This window comes from Eumetopias jubatus, unplaced genomic scaffold, assembly GCF_037043125.1.
Source record: "Eumetopias jubatus isolate StellerSeaLion01/CBP00866 unplaced genomic scaffold, mEumJub1_p1.0 scaffold_3, whole genome shotgun sequence".
Taxonomy (NCBI): Eukaryota; Metazoa; Chordata; class Mammalia; order Carnivora; family Otariidae; genus Eumetopias; species Eumetopias jubatus.
Window position 1 is genome coordinate 62,383,579 of NW_028274809.1, and position 18,086 is coordinate 62,401,664.

At 43.1% G+C, this 18,086-nt stretch overlaps 1 protein-coding gene across 1 annotated transcript; it reads right to left on the reverse strand.

Moving 5' to 3' along the window:
- Positions 1-333: 333 nt before the first annotated feature.
- KLHL23 (kelch like family member 23) lies at positions 334-13,030 on the reverse strand. Its single transcript, XM_028123560.2, has 3 exons — positions 11,803-13,030; positions 8,375-8,527; positions 334-1,024 (listed from the first exon to the last, which is right to left on the reverse strand). The coding sequence occupies exons 1-3, from the start codon at positions 13,028-13,030 to the stop codon at positions 714-716; spliced, it is 1,692 nt and encodes a 563-aa protein (XP_027979361.1). The 3' UTR covers positions 334-713.
- Between the last annotated feature and the right edge of the window lie 5,056 nt (positions 13,031-18,086).

An 18,086-nucleotide genomic window follows, 5' to 3' on the forward strand; every position in this document is an offset into this window, starting at 1 on the left:
TAGCAATTTACATCAAGGCTGAAAATTAAAAATAGCTCTTAGCATTAGCAAGTATTTAACTATTTTCTCTGCAATTTTTCAGATTTGCCATTCTTTTAAATGTAGTTTGTAAACCCTGAACAGTAATAATCTTTTGCACAGTATCTTGTATACCTCAGGCAGTCAGTAAATGAAGAAGAACAATAAATTATACACACTACAAAGAAAAAAAGACAAAGTCCACATTCTAAATACATCCAACTGTGAAAAAAAAAGCTGTTTTAAAGTGTTGATTTTGTAGAGGTAGAGAAGATTCCCTCCTTAAATTTCAAATTCCTTGCTAGCTAAATGGAATCTTAATATACACTATACATTACAGGGTCAGAAGAGACATTTCATTCCACAGAATGATTCTGACCTGCACCCAGTGTTGATGCTACCAGGAGAAAAATTCACTACAAAGGTATTTTACTTTTTACCAAGTGTCCAACATTCCATATTACCTTTGAAAAGTAGAGATTATAAGGTGTTAACCCTACTGATTCAACTGTAAATACACATAGGATTTTTCTTGACCATTAATCACTGCGTTAAGGGAAGAGTGGGGGTTAAGCATGGGAATTCACCCATTATGTGCCAGTCTACAATGATAAATAAGGGACTCCAAATCCTGAATTCTCTTTCTTTCACTACACCCCAGAACAGTGATTACTGGGTCATTTCTATGGATTCAGTCAGACATTATACACACAAACACACCCATGGGACCGCATGGCACTTGGAAGATTGCCCACTATTTCCCACTTATTAAGATCTGGATCATATTTCTCAATGCTCTGAAGATATGTTCCCTTTGAGTAGGAGTATCCCCCAGTGACATAAATACATCCATTCATGATGACGGCACCACACTCCATCCTCCTTTCCATCATGGGAGCTATTTCTCTCCATTCATTTTGTTCAGGGTCATAGCATTCCGTGATTGTAGTTTGTCCACCAACTAGATAGAGCTTATTTTCAAATGGGACTGAACACAATCCATATTCTATTAAAAAGAAAAAAGCAAATTTTTATTAGGATAACAAACAAAAGAGATACCTTAGGTTGGTGATATAATAATCCCTTACAATGTAGCATACAAAAATAAGAGTCTTGACATTTTGATTCCTCTATCACAACATTGAGCCTTAAAATCCATCCCCTATCACCTGATTCAGATTACCTCTCCCTGCCATTCTCCTTGGGTAATCCTTCATCCAGCTTTGCAGGATGCCAGGGAGGAACTCATCCTCAGACCACTACCCTTCTGGGAAGTCTCCAGCACAGACACCTTTTATTCTATACTTCTGTGTACAAGTTGTGGAGACCCTCTGACATTCTGACATAAAGGTGTCTGAGGGAACGGGTGTAGGTTCCTTCGGGTCTTAGTTAGTAGCCACCCCCTACAACTAGGGGCAGGTGATCTGTAGCATCTGTCGCCCCGGGGGCCAGATGGATGGCCTGGCTCCCCTCGCTCACACTGCTGCTCAAGTTAAGGAGTTAGCGAAACACACAACCAGATTAGTGGGGAACTAGAGTCTATAGTCCTAAGAGACTAAAAGAAGCTCAAAGGCAGACAGCTATGTGAGGTCTGGGTCCCAGGCTGGGAGTCTGCCTCGGTTGGGGGGTGTAGGCAGCCTTCTGGGCTGTTTTAATTTTTCCCATGTTATGTATCCCCCCCATCCACATGCAAACCTGCTGGCTCTTCAGGGTACCCAGCTCTTTTGCAACCTCACTCCCTCTCCCTTCCCAGGACTGTCACTAGGGCGAGGCAGGCGGGATGCCCATGGTGCTCATTCTCTGAGGGACTCCGATTCTGTGCCTCTGGTGTCTCTCTGGCCTCACCCTGGTCCCCGCCGTGCTTCTTCCACGTCCCCATTTCCAGCACCACTACTAGCCTATGAGTTCATTCTCTGGGAATATCAACCATAAGATTACACTTAAATACGTCTAGCTGCAGGCCTGAAGGAAGAGCAGGACTCGTCAGGGGCCCTACTGTTACGGCAGATAAACGAAGACTCAGCTTGCCATTGCTGAGGGGTTCCTTCTGCCTAGAAACTCTTCTTTTCCCAGGACTTTGCACAGCCGCCTCCTTCTTATCATCCAGGTCTCATCTTACGGTCATCTCCTCAGAGGGCTCTCCCCTGACCACCCTGCCTGATGTGGCCAGCCAGGCATCCCCAGCACAGCGCCCAGTTTTCATGTGCTCCACAGCACTTCTCACTGTCTGATGTTTCTGGGTTACTGTCCCTCTCCCCTCTAACAGTGTGGCGACTGCGTCTCCATTCCTACTGGGGAATGGCAAGTGTTTGGAACCTTGTAAGGACTCAATAAAAAGTCTGTTGGATCAATGAATGAATTGGACCTTGTACCTTCTGTACCCAAATGTGCACTCCCATTACTTTGTGGAAAAAAAACCTTATAAACCCCGCTTTAGGAAGAGAGAATGTATAATCAAAAATGTGATTTCCCCTTTAAGAATGCAAGCACATTCTTATCAGTAAAGTTCTTGCTATCTAGGTTTCAAAGGCTAAGGAAAAATCTCAGAAGATGGGTATTTTTGCTTTGAGTCCACATACTGTTGTTCTCAAGAATCTGACAGCCAGGAAAATAAGAATTTTTCCACCTCTGAAAACCCCATTTATTTTACCTGAGTTTCCAGTTATTATACCATGCAGAATTTTTATAGAATTTACTTGTTTCAGTACTTGTGAAACTTTATTTATATAAATTATATGAATCATTCTATCAAATGGTTGTGAAAATTAATGATTCAGAAATTTTATTAGTTGGTGTAAGTGATTCAACAATGAGTTCACTAGGCTTTTCTTAAATTTCAAAGTTTAAAAAAATCCTCAATTTGTGGTTCTCATGTTAAGAAAAATATCTCAATCTTCCTATAGCAGGAAAAATGTTTAAAATAAGGCGATTCCTGATAGGTTTTTTTTTTCCTGTTACCCAAATACAACATAACCTACATAACCTTCTATTACTGTTGATGGAACCTTTTTCTTCCACAGCTGTAACCGCCTTTTTCCTGTTGGTCACTCTACGAAGCTACTGAGCCTAAGGGACTGTGCCTTGTTTATTGAGCTCCTAGCACTATACATCACATGTGGGAAAGGCTCAGCAAACCTCTGTTGGACAAATGAAGGAACGAACAATTTCAACCTAACTACAACAATGGCACCATCTGTCAATGCTCAAAAAGTTTACACACAAATATTCGCTATAAATACCCAGCAGTCTGTATTCATTGTTGCATGAGTGATAGGAATAAAGCCATGCAGGGATTCAGAGACAACCACAATATTTTCAGGTATTCAATATCCATTGAAATGATTTAGACTTTTTTTTTAAAGATCTTTATTTATTTATTTGACAGAGAGAGAGAGACAGTGAGAGAGGGAACACAAGCAGGGGGAATGGGAGAGGGAGAAGCAGGCTTCCCGTGGAGCAGGGAGCCTGATGTGGGGCTCGATCCCAGGACCCTGGGATCATGACCTGAGCCAAAGGCAGACACTTAATGACTGAGCCACCCAGGCGCCCCATGATTTAGACTTTTTTCCTAAGATTATTCTCACTGAAAAGACCTGTAAAGCTTATCTAACTTCTTAACTAGAAAGTAAGACCCAAGAGCTCAAGCCGCTGCCCAAGATTAGCCATGTGAATAAATGGCGGAGCCCGGAAAGAACTCTCTTCCCACTTCACATAGCTCTCCACAGGTTTTTCCCCTTTATCACTTCTTGCTTCTTCCCTGTTCTTCCCACGCTCTTCCTTTCCAGCTCATCCCTTAACTAGTGCTGTTTCCCCACTCTGTGCATAGCTGTACTTAGTCCTACCCTCCCAAGTCATCTCAACCAACTCCTCACCCACAGTCATCACCTCCAAGCAAATGACACCCAGATCTCTAAATTCAACTGCACTCTTCCTCCTAAACTGCAGACCCATATTTCCCATTGCTTGCTGGACAACTCTTCTGGGTGATCCAACTAGTCCTCCACAGTAAACTATAAAACTGAGCTCCAACTCAGTTCCTCTTTTCCCTTCCCACCAGCTTGTCCTTCAACTCTCCCCATGTTGAATCCATAACATTCCTCACATCTAGGCGTTTTCATCTCCTACCATTTCAGGCTTTCAGCATTTCTCACCTGGTGTATTACAATAGTTATAATGGATTTCCTTGCTGTGTTCCTCCTAATCTATTCTAAAAGGCTCTAAAACCTTTGGTAGTGCTCCATTTTTAAAATTTTCCTGACTGCCATTCAAAGCCCTCCATGAAATATTCCTCAACTGAACTCTCCCAACCAATCTCTCATTCCACCCCCTCACATCTCATCATATACATTCACTCAGTACCCAAATAAACCTGGAACTTGCCTTTCTGCCTTCCATCACTGGCTAACTTTCTGCCAGAAAACCTTCTTCAAAAAATACCTTAATTGTAGCCATTCTTTAAGGCCTAAATCATAACAACATACTCTTGGAAGCCTTCTAAGATTTCCAGATTTCCCTTAGACTCAAGCTCTTTCTACCCTCAATTTCAAGAGCACTTACTTGTATAACTGCCTTGTATTCCTGTTATGTATGTATATTTGCTACTAGATTCTGGGCTCCTGGAGCAGTAGAGACTAGTTCTTAATCATTTTTGTGTCTTATGCAATAACTAGAATAGTATCTTTCCCAAGGTAAGGTCTCAATAAATGTTATCTTGAATTTAATGGAATTAGAGTCCCCTGGTTTTTCACTTCCCAAACTACCACTCTTAAAGGCATTGAGAAAAAAAGATAACATTTATATTACCTTTGAAAAATAACAGTAGTCATGATTTCTTTGTAGTCTAAGCTATTATCTATAAGGGAGACCCAAGACTGGCACTTTACATTCCTCAGGAGGTGCTCCTACAATGCAGAAGAAGCATACTTGCTACAGTTCACAAGATGCAGATCCAAATGCCTTCAAGGGCTAAGGAGCTAACGGACTAGCTGAACGGAAAGCAAGCCAGGGATAGGAGAAGGAGAAGCAAGGGCACAGGCCCCCAGGTCTATGCCGGGATGAGAATGGAAGAGACTAGTGAAATGGAGCACGCAAGCGCCATCTTAAAGGGAACAGCCGCTACGGGGCTCCAGTGATCGCTGCCAGAAAGGAATGTAGTCCAAGGTTGCTACAATTATTCTAAAGGCCAGAAATCATGATTTTTATTTGAAATCTCCTGAATTTTAAATATTGGTAACAAGCCAGTTAAAAATATCTTAGGGGCACCTGGGTGGCTCAGTCATTAAGCGTCTGCCTTCAGCTCAGGTCATGGTCCCAGGGTCCTGGGATTGAGCCCCGCATCGGGCTCCCTGCTCAGCGGGAAGCCTGCTTCTCCCTCTCCCACTCCCCCTGCTTGTGTTCCCTCTCTTGCTGCGGCTCTGTCAAACAAATAAATACAATCTTAAAAAAAAAAATACCTTAAGCACTGAGAGCCAAAAAGAACAGAACATGTAGGGGGCCAATTTGCTACCTTTGTTTCTTGCATTATGGCAGGAAAAAGTCCAATGGAAAGCAAAAGTTGACAAACATTATATGTTCCCATTGATTTATACTCGAATTTAATATTTATTTACGATTGATTTTTCAGTTGGCCATGGATTTTCATGCTTTGGCTTACATCTCATTGCCTTTTAGACTCCCTTTCAAGCAGTGAACAAGTTACATACAACTTAAATATGTTACAAGATGTTTATTTTTAAAAGAACCCTTATATGAAATATATATTAAATTTGTAATGTAAATAACTGCCCTCTGATTTGTTAATCTGACTTTTCATATATTGGGTTTTCTTTGTAAAGATGTCAAAGTCATATCTAATTGATAAGGTTAACAGGAGGATCAAATGAGACAGCTGTGCAGTTGTTAAAAACATGGCCTCCCTGCTGGATTGCCTGGATTTGAACTCCACCTCTAACGAGCACTAGCTAACTGATCTCGGGCAATTTATTTACCGTCTCTGTGCCCCAGTGACCTACAAAATGAGATAACAGTAGTACCTAGCTCACAGGATTGCTGTGAGGTTTAAATAGATCAAGACATGTAAAATTAGTGGAATAGTTAGTGCCCGGCTCATATTTACTAAATAAATGTTAGCTATTACTTAATATGAGCTGGTATTATTACTTTCCATTATAACTTCATTGGTCAGAACAGAAAATGGTGGGGAGTCTGGGCTAATACATCTGGGCTCCTAGGAGATAGAAGGCTACCTGTTCCATGATGTCTTCAGAGCCAGGACAGCCTGTGGCTGAAGTCACTTGTTAGGCAAAGCCCGTGGCATATGGAGATGCAGCACCAGGTGCGGGGCGCTTCCCCTGAACTGCAAGACGAAATGTATGTTGCCTGGATGGATACAGTTACACTGGTCACGAGCAGGACAGCCCCGCTCCCTTAAGGAGAGGGGGGCTGTTTAGTGGCTACAGCACAGATTATACAATCAGACTGCCAAAATGAATCCTGGTCTACCACTTCCAAACCGTGCGAACTTATCCTTTCTTGCCTCCCTATCTAAATATGTAAAATGGGGGTAAATCATACCTATTCACAAGGTTGTAGACAGAATTTAAGGTAATATTACATGTAAAGTCCTTAGTCAGTACCTGACCTATAGAAAGTGTTCAAGAAGGTTAACTGTTACTTACTATCACTCTCAGATTGTTCAAGCTTGTGAATTCCAATTATGCTCACCAGTGACTCACACAGAAAGAAGCCTAATGTTATATGGAAAATGACTCAAAGTAGTATAGTGATATGATGATATAAATCTTTCCTAATGAAAAATCTTAAACACGTGTCATAACTGTAACAGGCTATGGCTCATACTTCCTCGGAGCTCTTCACAAAGGGACAAGTCAAAGAACAAAGACACAGAAGGCAGAAGGCCGGCCATTCTTTGTGGGCAGACCACATGTCCCCTTCGTGATTGTTAAAGTAAGGCTAACACAGGGTTCTGCCTATCACAGGATGGAAGTGTCTGAACCCAGAAAGAACATGCTTTTAAAAGAAACCATCTCCTGTTGAGCTCAATCAATGGGCACTCCTCCCAATTGTTTGACAGACTAGTGCTTTTTTTTTTTTTTTTGGCAGTTCTGTGACTTTTTTTTAAATTTAAATTCAATTAGCAAACATATATCATCAGTTTCAGATACAGTGTTCAATGATTTACCAATTGCATATAACACTCAGTGCTCATCACCTCACATGCCCTTCTTAATGCCCATCACCCAGTTACCCCCATCCCACTACCCACCTCCCCTCCAGCAATTCTTAGTTTGTTTCCTATAGTTAAGAGTCTCTCCTGGTTTTTCTCCATCTCTGATGACTTCCCATTCAATTTTCCCTCCCTTCCCCTATGGTCCTCTGTGCTGTTTCTTGTATTCCACATATGAGTGAAACGATACAGTGTCTTTCTCTGATTGACTTATTTAGCTCAGCATAATACCCTCCAGTTCCATCTATGTCGATGTAAATGATAAGTATTCATCCCTTCTGATGGCTGAGTAATATTCAAATGTGTACACACACCACATCTTCTTTATCCATTCATCTGTTGATGGACATCTGGGCTCTTTCCATAGTTTGGCTATTGTGGACATTGCTGCTATATACATTGGGGTGCAGGTGCCCCTTCACATCACTACATTTCTATCTTTGGGGTAAATACCCAGTATGCAATTGCTGGGTCATAGGGTAGCTCTATTTTCAACTTTTTGAGGAACCTCCATACTGTTTTCCAGAGTGGCTGCACCAGCTTGCATTCCCACCAACAGTATAAGAGGGTTCCCCTTTCTCCACATCCCTGCCAACATCTGTCCTTTCCTGACTTGTTAATTTTAGCCATTCTGACTGGTGTGAGGTGGTATCTCACTGAGGTTTTGATTCGGATTTCCCTGATGCCAAACGATGTGGAGCACTTTTTCATGTGTCTGTTGGCCATTTGTATCAGACTAGTACTTTTTAATTGTCCATAAGACTTGTGTTTTATATAATGTATATACATGAAAGAAAGTACACAAGAGAGGAATAAGAAACACAACAAAAGAATCTAGGTGAAAAAAAATTTAAAAAGAAACTACCATTTTTAATCACACAGGCTTAAAATGTGTCCCATAAAGACATCAGGGAAAGTATTTGTAGATGTGAAATCAGAATAGCTTGTGATTATTGTTAGATGGGCATATGAATATTTTGAGCCTTCTAATTACACCCATGGGTAGTCTGCTATAAATCTAGCATTTTCTTTTTCCAGGCCATTTTTAGCTGCCTGTCATACTGCTAAGCTGTATTGCAACATGTGCTATCTAGAAGAGTATTTAATTACCTGGATGTGGACTGGAGGTGATGAGGCTCCACTCGTTGATATCTGAGTTGTAGCTCTGGACTTTGTCATAGGTACAGCTCCCTCTGTAACCGCAGTGGCCGCCGATGACATAGATAACTTCATGTAAGACACAGGCAGTCGCGTTTCCCACACCTGAGTGTTAATTAAAATCATGTCTTCAGATTGATCTATCGTTGTGTTTTACAATGAATATTGGGCTAAGTTTATTATTGTTTCTGTTATTATTGACAGTAGATGCCAGGCCCTGTGCTAGGCACTATGAGGGACGGAAGAATGAACAAGAAAGGCTCCTTGCACTCTTTTAAGAGAGGGTGAGACACTTACACAAGTAATTAGAGCACAGGGTACGGAACCACTGTGAACGTTCAGAGCAAGGTGACATTGCTTAGGGCAGGTAAATCACGGCCGGAGGTGGCAGAATTCAATCTGGGTCTCGGCAGGTAGGACTTTAGCAGGTAGAGGGGAGAGGAAGCCATCCCACACGGAGGAAAAGGCAAGTGCAAAGGCTCAGTGGGCAAAGGCGAGTAGCCCCGTTTGATGCCAGCACGCGCAAGGGCAGGTGGCCCAGGTGGAGTCGTCGGATGGGAACTGAAGCTGACGCAGTAAGTTGGAAGCCACATCGCAAAGGATCCTGGCACCCAACTACGAAATGCAGATTTCATTCAGCAAGATTTTAAAGATTTTTAAACAGAGGAAGGGAGAGACTACAAAAGCAGAAGGACAAAAAGAGTCAGAAAGGGGCGCCTGGGTGGCTCAGTTGGTTAAGCGACTGCCTTCGGCTCAGGTCATGATCCTGGAGTCCCAGGATCGAGTCCCACATCGGGCTCCCTGCTCGGCAGGGAGTCTGCTTCTCCCTCTGACCCTCTTCCCTCTCGTGCTATCTCTCTCTCTCTCTCTCTCAAATAAATAAAAAATCTTAAAAAAAAAGTCAGAAAGATCCAGATATTGGCCTAGGTACAAAGTATTGAGGGCCTGATTTAGAAGGCGCTTTGGGTGTGGAGGGAAGGGCATGGAGGCAAGAGACACAGGTAAACACATAAGGCTTGATGACTGTGTCAGAAACAAGCAAAACTAATGGTGAGGCCCCAAGCTTGGAAAATCGGGAACTGCTGATGCTCCAGGAATATGGGGAGGAAGAGATGAGTAAAGAGAGAGAAGAAAGGAAGTAAAATGAGAGAGAGAAGTGAAGATGAGGCTCGTTTTAGTCGAATACATCGGTTTAGTCTTTCATTCAACTCTTATATACCACTGATACATGCTGGGTGCAGTTCAAGCTCCTTGTGCGTATCTACTCCAATGTAAATGTGAGTTTATAAGCAGGGCAGTTATGGTGAGGGAGAAAAAAAAAAGTCAGGAGCTCCTAAACAACCAAGTATTTATTTCTTCTCCGTACATCCCCAAACCAAAAAAGGAAATGAATTTGAAATTTGACTCTACCCAATTTAAGTTCTGATTACCAGGGGAAGCTGCTAGTTCACTTCAGGACTACAAAATAAAACAAACTGGGAAAAGTAATGTCACCCTTGCAACAGAAAATGAGAAACTTAAAGCTCAAAACCAGCATTGGCCAAAGCTAGGTATAATCGACACAGGGTTACCCTTCCCAAGGATGATTAGATATAACCAGGAATCAAACTTCAAGGTGAAAGTATAACTAAAACTTTGGAATTTCAGACACAGCTAGTGTGAGTGTGGCGGGGGGAGGTACTTCAGTGTATGAGGGTCTCCCATTCTACTCAAGGTGAAGGCAAGAACACATATGGCTTTCTTTAACTTTGGACCCACCATGGAAGCATTTCTTTTCAGCAAGCGTGTTTCAGATATGATTTTTTAAAACAGCAATAAAGTAATAAACTTTCATCTTCATGGAAATATGCTCTTAACTATGTAACCATGACAACTGTTATCTCATCATTAAGAAAGAGAGGCAGAAATGTATCCAGGTTAACAACAGCTGCTACAGTATTTGAACCTTCCTTGTTTCTTTAATAGGAAAGGAGTCAGGAGGACATTGAGGACCATCCTGGGGAGGAGACCAGGAAGGGGGTCAAGCTCAGGCAGAGTCCAAAACCAGAACAGCAAGAGCAGTGGGCTCTAAGCCCCCCTGTCCCCCTCTACCAACTACTACTGAACCTTCGGGCATGCAGGAGGGCAGACGTGATGTAGTATGAAAGATATTTTTGCTCTGTCAAAGTTGACATGTTCCTTTATAACGATCTTCATTATGACAATAATGAACAATGAATAATGACAATAATACCTACAACAACAATTCCTAAGGCTTACTGAGTGCTTACTCTGCTCCAGACACTGTTCGACACACCTCACATGCATAAATTTACTTAATCCTCTCAAAACACCAACAAGGAAATGGAAAGGCGGGATTTGGACCCAAGCAGTCTGGCTTTAGGAGCAACGGTGCCTGATCACAAGACTGGTCTGCCTCTTGGGCTTCCTGCTTGTCGTCCGACGATCACACCAGGTCAGATTCCCAGACCAGGTCAGATTCCCACACCCTCACTAGTATTAAAACAGAAACAGAAAGGCCTGGGAAGGAACACTGGGAATAAAATGACACAAATTTAGAAACAACCTACCAGTTGCTTTTGTGCAACTCCCCAGCACAAATGAGTAAAGGGAATTAAGTAAGATTTCAGTTTAACTTTTTTTTTGCCAGTGGGAGGGAAGGAGAGCAAGGCTAATCCAGTACTGAACACAGCAGAAAATACAGTGTTTATCAGACAGACATTGAAACCCAACAGTGTGCCTGGCTGTGTGGGCCACATGAGGGAGGGGAGGGGGTCTATCCCTATCTTTTACCCTCGGAACCAAGACCTGAATCACAAAAAGCAGGGGCAATCTGTCTCTAGTTTTTGAGAATGTAATTTGTTATGCTCTGTAGGGACCGAAACTTTCAAGGTTTTAGTGAAAGACCTTTGAAAAGAGAGAGATGATCCGATAGTGGGAGGGAAAAAGAATATTTAAAAGGAGAACTGAAAACGGTTTAACTTCAAGGGCAAGCAAAAATGAGTAATTGAATATGAATAAAACCACCCAACTTTCTCTTTTCGTTTAGTCTTTGACTTAAATATAAATTCTTAAGACCTGAAGCAAGATCTAGGCTTGAAAGAGGCTGTAAAGTAGAATTGCACTGTTTTCTTATGTAAGTGATATTTTTCTAGTCTGAGGAGCACACTCTAATCACATAACCTCAGACAAGTTGGGGACTTCTCTACTATGCTTCTACTTGGAACATTTTGTCCACCATTATTTATATAATCTATTATAGTTCCTAGATAGCATTCCAAAGCGATACATTCTTTTTAAAGTTCTTTGCAAGAGAATTTAGACCACTGGCCTAACCTGAACACCTAAAAATTTATAGAATAAATATAATCTATACTTACCTTTAATCATATTTGCAATAGGAATCCATTTCTCTTTTAATGGATCATAAAACTCGGCCTCTTCTGCAGGAGCCCCTTTTCTGTAACCGCCTAAAGCGTAGACACAGCCCCCCAAGGTGACTGCACAGTGGTAGTACCTGGCATTGAGCATTGGCAAACCTTCTGTCCATTCATCACTTTCACTGTTATAGATCCACACTGTGTCAAGAGCTTCTATGTTATCTGTCCTATAACCCCCAGTTACATAAATGTTGGGTCCCAAACATGTAACACCATAGCTCTCCCTAGTATAGTCTGGTATTTCTGCTCCCTGAATCCAAACATTTGTCAGAGGATCCCATATGTGAACCTCTGATAAAGGATGCCAGTAATAGCCTCCAATGATGTACATTGTGGCTGTGGACCTCTGGGAAATCTCTTTATGCAGGGGATTCAGAGCATTGTATATTAGAGATCGTATCTTATTTTCGGTTAGTAGGCAGCTTCTTTGAAGACCTAAAGCTGTTTTTAAATACACTGGATCTATATCTATGTTTACATAGCTTAGTACGTTATACAGGCATTCAATTCGATTTTCCACATCATGAGCAGTCCACTTAATAACAGGCTCTATGATAGCTTCTTCTTTCCAAACACTGAGATTCTTTCTGGACAATATAAAGAGAAACTTTTCAAGGCTGATTTCCAGAAATTCTTCTTGTTGCCACACTTCCTTAAACCTTGAACATAGAATTCTTCGAGATTCCTTCTCTAGTTCTGGACACATGTGAAATTCTGCAAAGGAGTGCATTCCAATACAATTATCAATATCCAAGTGCCTTACCAAAAACTGCTCACAAGCTTTCTTTACTGAAAGGAACTGTAGCAGATCTGCTGCTTCAAGCAGGCTTTGAACATTTCTTTTAGTTATTTCAATCTGGGAAGTGTATGCATAATTCACAAGGCCTTCCAAAATATCATGGTGGATGCCAGAGATTTTTATTTTATTTTTAAATTTTTCTTTCATATCAGCTGTGAACATTGCCTTAAAATAATTGCTGCAAGCAGCTAAAACAGCTCGGTGACAATGGAAAATTATGCCTGAAGGACACTGAAGGGTAATATCAGTAAATAATCCATCCAAGTAAAATGTTCTGAATGCATCTAGAAAATCCACTGGATGCGCTGTATCCTTGAAAAGGTAAATATAATCTTCTTGTCCTTTTAGAGCCATGGCTGCAATAAACATGAAATAAACGTGTTTTCAGTTTTGCAGATTACCGCAAATAATCAATGCTAAATACACCAATCCTTATGATGACTGATTAGCATCGCATATACTCCAAACCTAGACTAAGTTCAGCATTCTAAGTAACAAACCCAAAATGTGGATAGACTATTTCGTAATTTATGTGGTCAATTTAAATTCCGGGTAGCTTGAAGCCTGAAACGAGCCCCCCCCCCCCCCCGGTTTTCAGTAATCTTTTAAAGACGAAATATTGATTTGCTACCCCATTCACCCAGTCTCCGAAATCGGACCCGAGCTGGCGGTCCGAGAGAGAGAAGCCCCGCTTGGCAAACCAACTGTCCGAAGGGTCACCCCACTAGAGACCGGACTTTGGCCGTCTCGGCTCGGCCCCAATTCAACCTTCTTTCACTAGCTCCATCTCCCTTGCAAGTCGCATCGAGCTGCGGAGGATCGAAATATAATTGGAAAAGAAGAAATCTTGGAAAAGGGAAACCCTGTACCTTTCCGCTTAAGAAAGGAGAGAAAAGAAAGCGGCCGGGCCGCGGCCCCTGCACCCCCGCGCGCCCTCCCCCGCGGCTGCCGCAGGGGTTTCCGCGCGCCGCGCGCCCCGCGCCTGGGCCCCGGGCCCGCGTTCCCGCCCGGAGACCGCCCCGCCCCGGCCCTGGCGCGGGGAGTCGACTCGAGGGCGCCGCGCGCCGCCCGCCGGGCCGGGTGTCCGCGTCCCTCTGCCCCGGGACGCCGCACAGGTGTGGGGAGGGCGCCGCGGGCGGCCCCGCGCTCGGCCCGGCCCGGCGCCCGCGCGGCCATTGTCTCCGCGCCTCTGCCGCGGGCGGGCTCGGGAGGCGGCGCGGCCTCGCTCTCCCGCGCCCGGCCCCACTGGCTCCCCTTCGGCTGGCCCCGGGCGGCGGGGCCGCGGGGCACCTACCTCCGGCGGCGGCTCCGGGACGCGGTGCTGGCCGACAGGCTAGCGGCGAGCGGGGGCGGGGGCGCCTCCGGACCCTCTGACCATCTTTGGAAGAGGCGCGGCGGAGGGTGCCTGCTAGTGCAGCTCCAGCCCACAAGCGGCTCCTATTTTGGTGCCCCGGCTGCTCCCCGCCTCCAACCCAACAGCCCCCCGCGCGGCCTGGGCGCGGGGCCACTCGCGGGAACTCCCGGGTGGCGGGGCCGCGCTGCGAGCAGGGGCGGGGCGGGGGGGGGTACGGGCACGCGGCTGCGGCCCCTTCCCGGCGGTTCCTCCGCGCAGCAGGTGGGAAGGCTGCCCTGAGACCGCTTGCGCGACTACTTTCCCCTCTCTCCCTGGGTCTGGGTCTTAAACACAGCACACACCCCCGAGCGTTTTCGGTCTAGACAAACTCCCGAATTAAGACCACCTGTGGGGGCTGGAGGGGGATGCCTTTCCCCCTCCTTCGGTAGCTCTCACCAGCCCACGCCCTAGAGGGAGAGATGGAGGGGGAAGTGTGGAGAGAATGCTGCAAACCTTAAAGGTTTGGGCTCGAGGTGGCCTTGAGAATGCCAGAAGTAGCTGCCGCTTTCCCACGAACACCATCCCGCCCCCCAGCAGAGACCTCAGGAGGGAGCGCCTGGGGCTGATTTGCACACCAACCTGGAAGCCTTCAGAAAAAACGGAGAGCAGCCAGGGTGAAGGATTCAGCTTAAGGTATTTAGAGCAGAGTAGCTGGAAGAAGCAGCCTCTAGTCTTTCTTCCTGGTGACAGCAAGTCCCATCAAAGATGTCCATGTGCTACACCAGAAGGTTCATTTTGTTCTTCCAGCAAAAGCCAGTATCAAATCTTATCATTTATAATTCGTCCATTCATTTGCAAGTTTTTATTGAGGGTCTGATAGGGCTAGGCTCTGGTACCTAGAGTTCTTACGGAGCTTACAGTCTAGCTATGGTAAGGGAGGAAAGAGACCAGGATGAAATGAACACCAGAAGCCCAGTGTGTTTCTCGGAGTATGGGCTGAGGGAGAGAATATGCAAATGTGGGCAATGGCCAAACTGTATGTGAACACAGAACTCCGAACCATGTAAGAAGCCCAGGAAGCCACACCATAACCTCTGCAGCCGGACCAGAACAGTCAGGACGTCCTCAAGGACTACCAACTTCCCTATTTTTGCTGGACTTCCAATTCAGGACCAACCAGGGAAAACCAATATGCTCCCCAAACCAAATCACATAGAATACCCCCTGCCTCTAGTAGCCCTCCTCCAGCTTTCCCAGGCCAACAACCTCCAATCAGAAGATACCTGAGACCTTCCTCCTTTTTTCAGTTTTCTAAAGTTTTCCCACTCCCCTGCCTGCCTTTGAGCCTCTGCCAAAAACAAGTGATGGTGGCTGACTCTGTTGCTATAGCAAGAGCTGAATAAATAACATCTGCTTGTTCTCATTTGGGTGGTTTTAGTTTCATTCTACAGGTCAATCTTAATGACGCAGCACCCCACAAACACCACCACCACCCGGACTTCTCTGAGGTGGAGACCTAGGAATCTGTATTCTATTCAAGGGGCGGTGATTCTTTTTGCACATTTAGAAGAATGGATGTTGGACCCAAAATGGAAGGAACAAAATAAGGTTCAATACCTCAACATCTGGTAAACAGTTTGGTAGAGCATTGGACCCAAAATGGAAGAAAAACAAAACATTCAATATCTCAACATCTGGTAAACAGTTTGGTAGAGAAGAAAAGTATACGAGATTTTGTTTTATGCTTAAGGTTCATCTCTGCCACTTTTGTAACATACAGCCTTAAGCAAGTCACTAAATTTCTCTGATCTTTAGTTTTCTGATATGTAAAACAGAAAATACCACACTCTTCTCAACCTAAGATTATCGGAAAGACAAAATAAAATTACAAATGTGAGAGCGTGTTGGATGTGGCATATAAATGTTATATATGAAAGCTATTATAATGAAAGGATATTTATACTTAATTCTCCATCACAACCTCAACTGGGAAATTAGTATTTTTACACGTCTTCAAAAAATTATAAACTTTGGGTGCCTGGGTGGCTCAGTTGGTTAAGCGATGGCCTTCGGCTCAGGTCATGATCCTGGAGTCCCAGGATTGAGTCCCGCATCGGGCTTCCTGCTCAGCAGGGAGTCTGCTTCTCCCTCTGACCCTCTCATGCTCTCTCTCATTCTCTCTCTCAAATAAATAAATAAAATCTTTAAAAAAATTATAAACTTTGTAGTTAGTTGTGATTATAGACAGCTTGTCCTTCATGACTGATAGGAATGTTATTGTTGGTGCTATCATTCAAGGCCATGATTGTGACTGATTGAAGATGGGGCATTATTTCCATGTTTGTCACTGAAGTGTCACAGATGACTATGATGCCAATTTTGATGCAAAGAAAATACTATAGACTCCACCTAACTAAGAGCAGGGGCTTCTAGAATCAAGAGGGCATGGGATAAATTACTACTGAATAATAGAATTCACTATATTGTCATTGGTGCGGTTTTTTCAGATTGCTGTACAGACCAATTAAAACTTTTGCTTCGGGAACACCTGGGCGGTTCAGTCAGTTAAGCATCTGCCTTTGGCTCAGGTCGTGGTTCCAGGATCCTGGGATGGAGCCCCACGTCGGGCTCCCTGCTCAGTGGGGAGTCTGCTTTTCCTTCTCTGCCTGCCCCTCCCCCTGCTTGTGCTCTCTCTCTTTCTCTCAAATAAATACATAAAATCTTAAAAAAAAAAAAAACTTTTACTTCCATTGCCTGACGTTTCCTGGTTGTGAATTATTACTTAAAAGTGTATATGTTACACATCAATTATATCTCAATTTTTTAAAATGCCAAAAAAAGTGTCTATGAGTATATATTAGACTGCCTCAACTTGCCAAGGGAAGAGCAGGTCCTGTAGGGGACTGCCAGAGCAATTTCTCTTTACCACATGCTTTGTCAAAGAGACCACTGCAAATGCTAATAGATTTGATGCACTCAGAAACATATAATTAGCATTCATAAGTTAAATAAAGTAATGACACTGTTCAAGAAAACAAATGTGCCATCTGTGAATTCAAATCTTAAGGAAATAAAGAGCCACCATGGAGATGAGATATAAATGACTCTTGGCAGATATTGTGCTTGGCATGGAGTTAGATGCCTTTTGACATCACGTTTTGCTTTTCAAAAGACCCTTGGTTTCTAAAAATAACAATTTTATTTATTGTTTTTACTGTATTAGTACATCTTTCCACTAAGTATTGCTATGTCATTAAATGTTTGATATGCTGATTGTGATGTCATTATCAATGTGTGTAAATGATAGATATATACAGGAAGTTTTGTATACTTCATTTACATACTGGATTAAATAAGTTGCTGCTAAGTATAAAATAGTAGGTATAATTTATAAGGCCACCACATACAGCTCTGTAAGTTGTGCACTGCCTGCTTCCAGCTCATTCCCCTCAAGTAGAGTGCAGTGTGAACACTGTCCTTAGGAGTTGTACAGTACACAACGAGCGCAGGTGTATAATAGCTGCCTTAGAGCTGATAACATCTGGCAAAGCTTTTTGGGTATGCTTCCTGGAAAATAAGAAAGTGAACATTCCAATGACTGGGTAAAGAGTACTTTTGTAAGTCAGAAGTTTTCGAATTCCTTGTTTTTAGCAAAAGTCAAAGAGCATTTTTGACAAATAACTTGGAAAGAATCCACAAAATGAGTGGTACTGCTATAATAAAATTCCTCTCATTCCCATCTACTTGTCTATGTGAACACATTTTCTCATGGACTTTATCTACAGAAATGAAAAACAGGAATATCGTTGATCTAAACTCTGTCTCATTCCAACTGCAAGCAATACTTAGCCAAAGACATATGGCTTAAGTGAAAAGAAAATAGCCCAATTCATCAGATTGAAATAATTTTTGAAATTTTTACTTTTAATTTAAACACGTTTATGTTGTTTGAGCAATTATAATAATTGTAATGTTCATCAGCCCAGAATTCGTTTTACTACTTAAGAATAAAGGATATAAAGTAGTTTAAATTTTAATTTATGTCCATTTTTGTAGCCAACAAATTTAAAGAGGTGACTAACAAAAACTATA

Coding starts and splice junctions, on each gene's coding strand:
- KLHL23 (XM_028123560.2), bottom strand. CDS start 13,030: ATGTTTATTGCAGCCATGGCTCTAAAAGGACAAGAAGATTATATTTAC. Junction 8,528..11,802: donor TATTGCAAATATGATTAAAG/GTAAGTATAGAT, acceptor ATTAACACTCAG/GTGTGGGAAACGCGACTGCC. Junction 1,025..8,374: donor CACCTCCAGTCCACATCCAG/GTAATTAAATAC, acceptor TCTTTTTAATAG/AATATGGATTGTGTTCAGTC.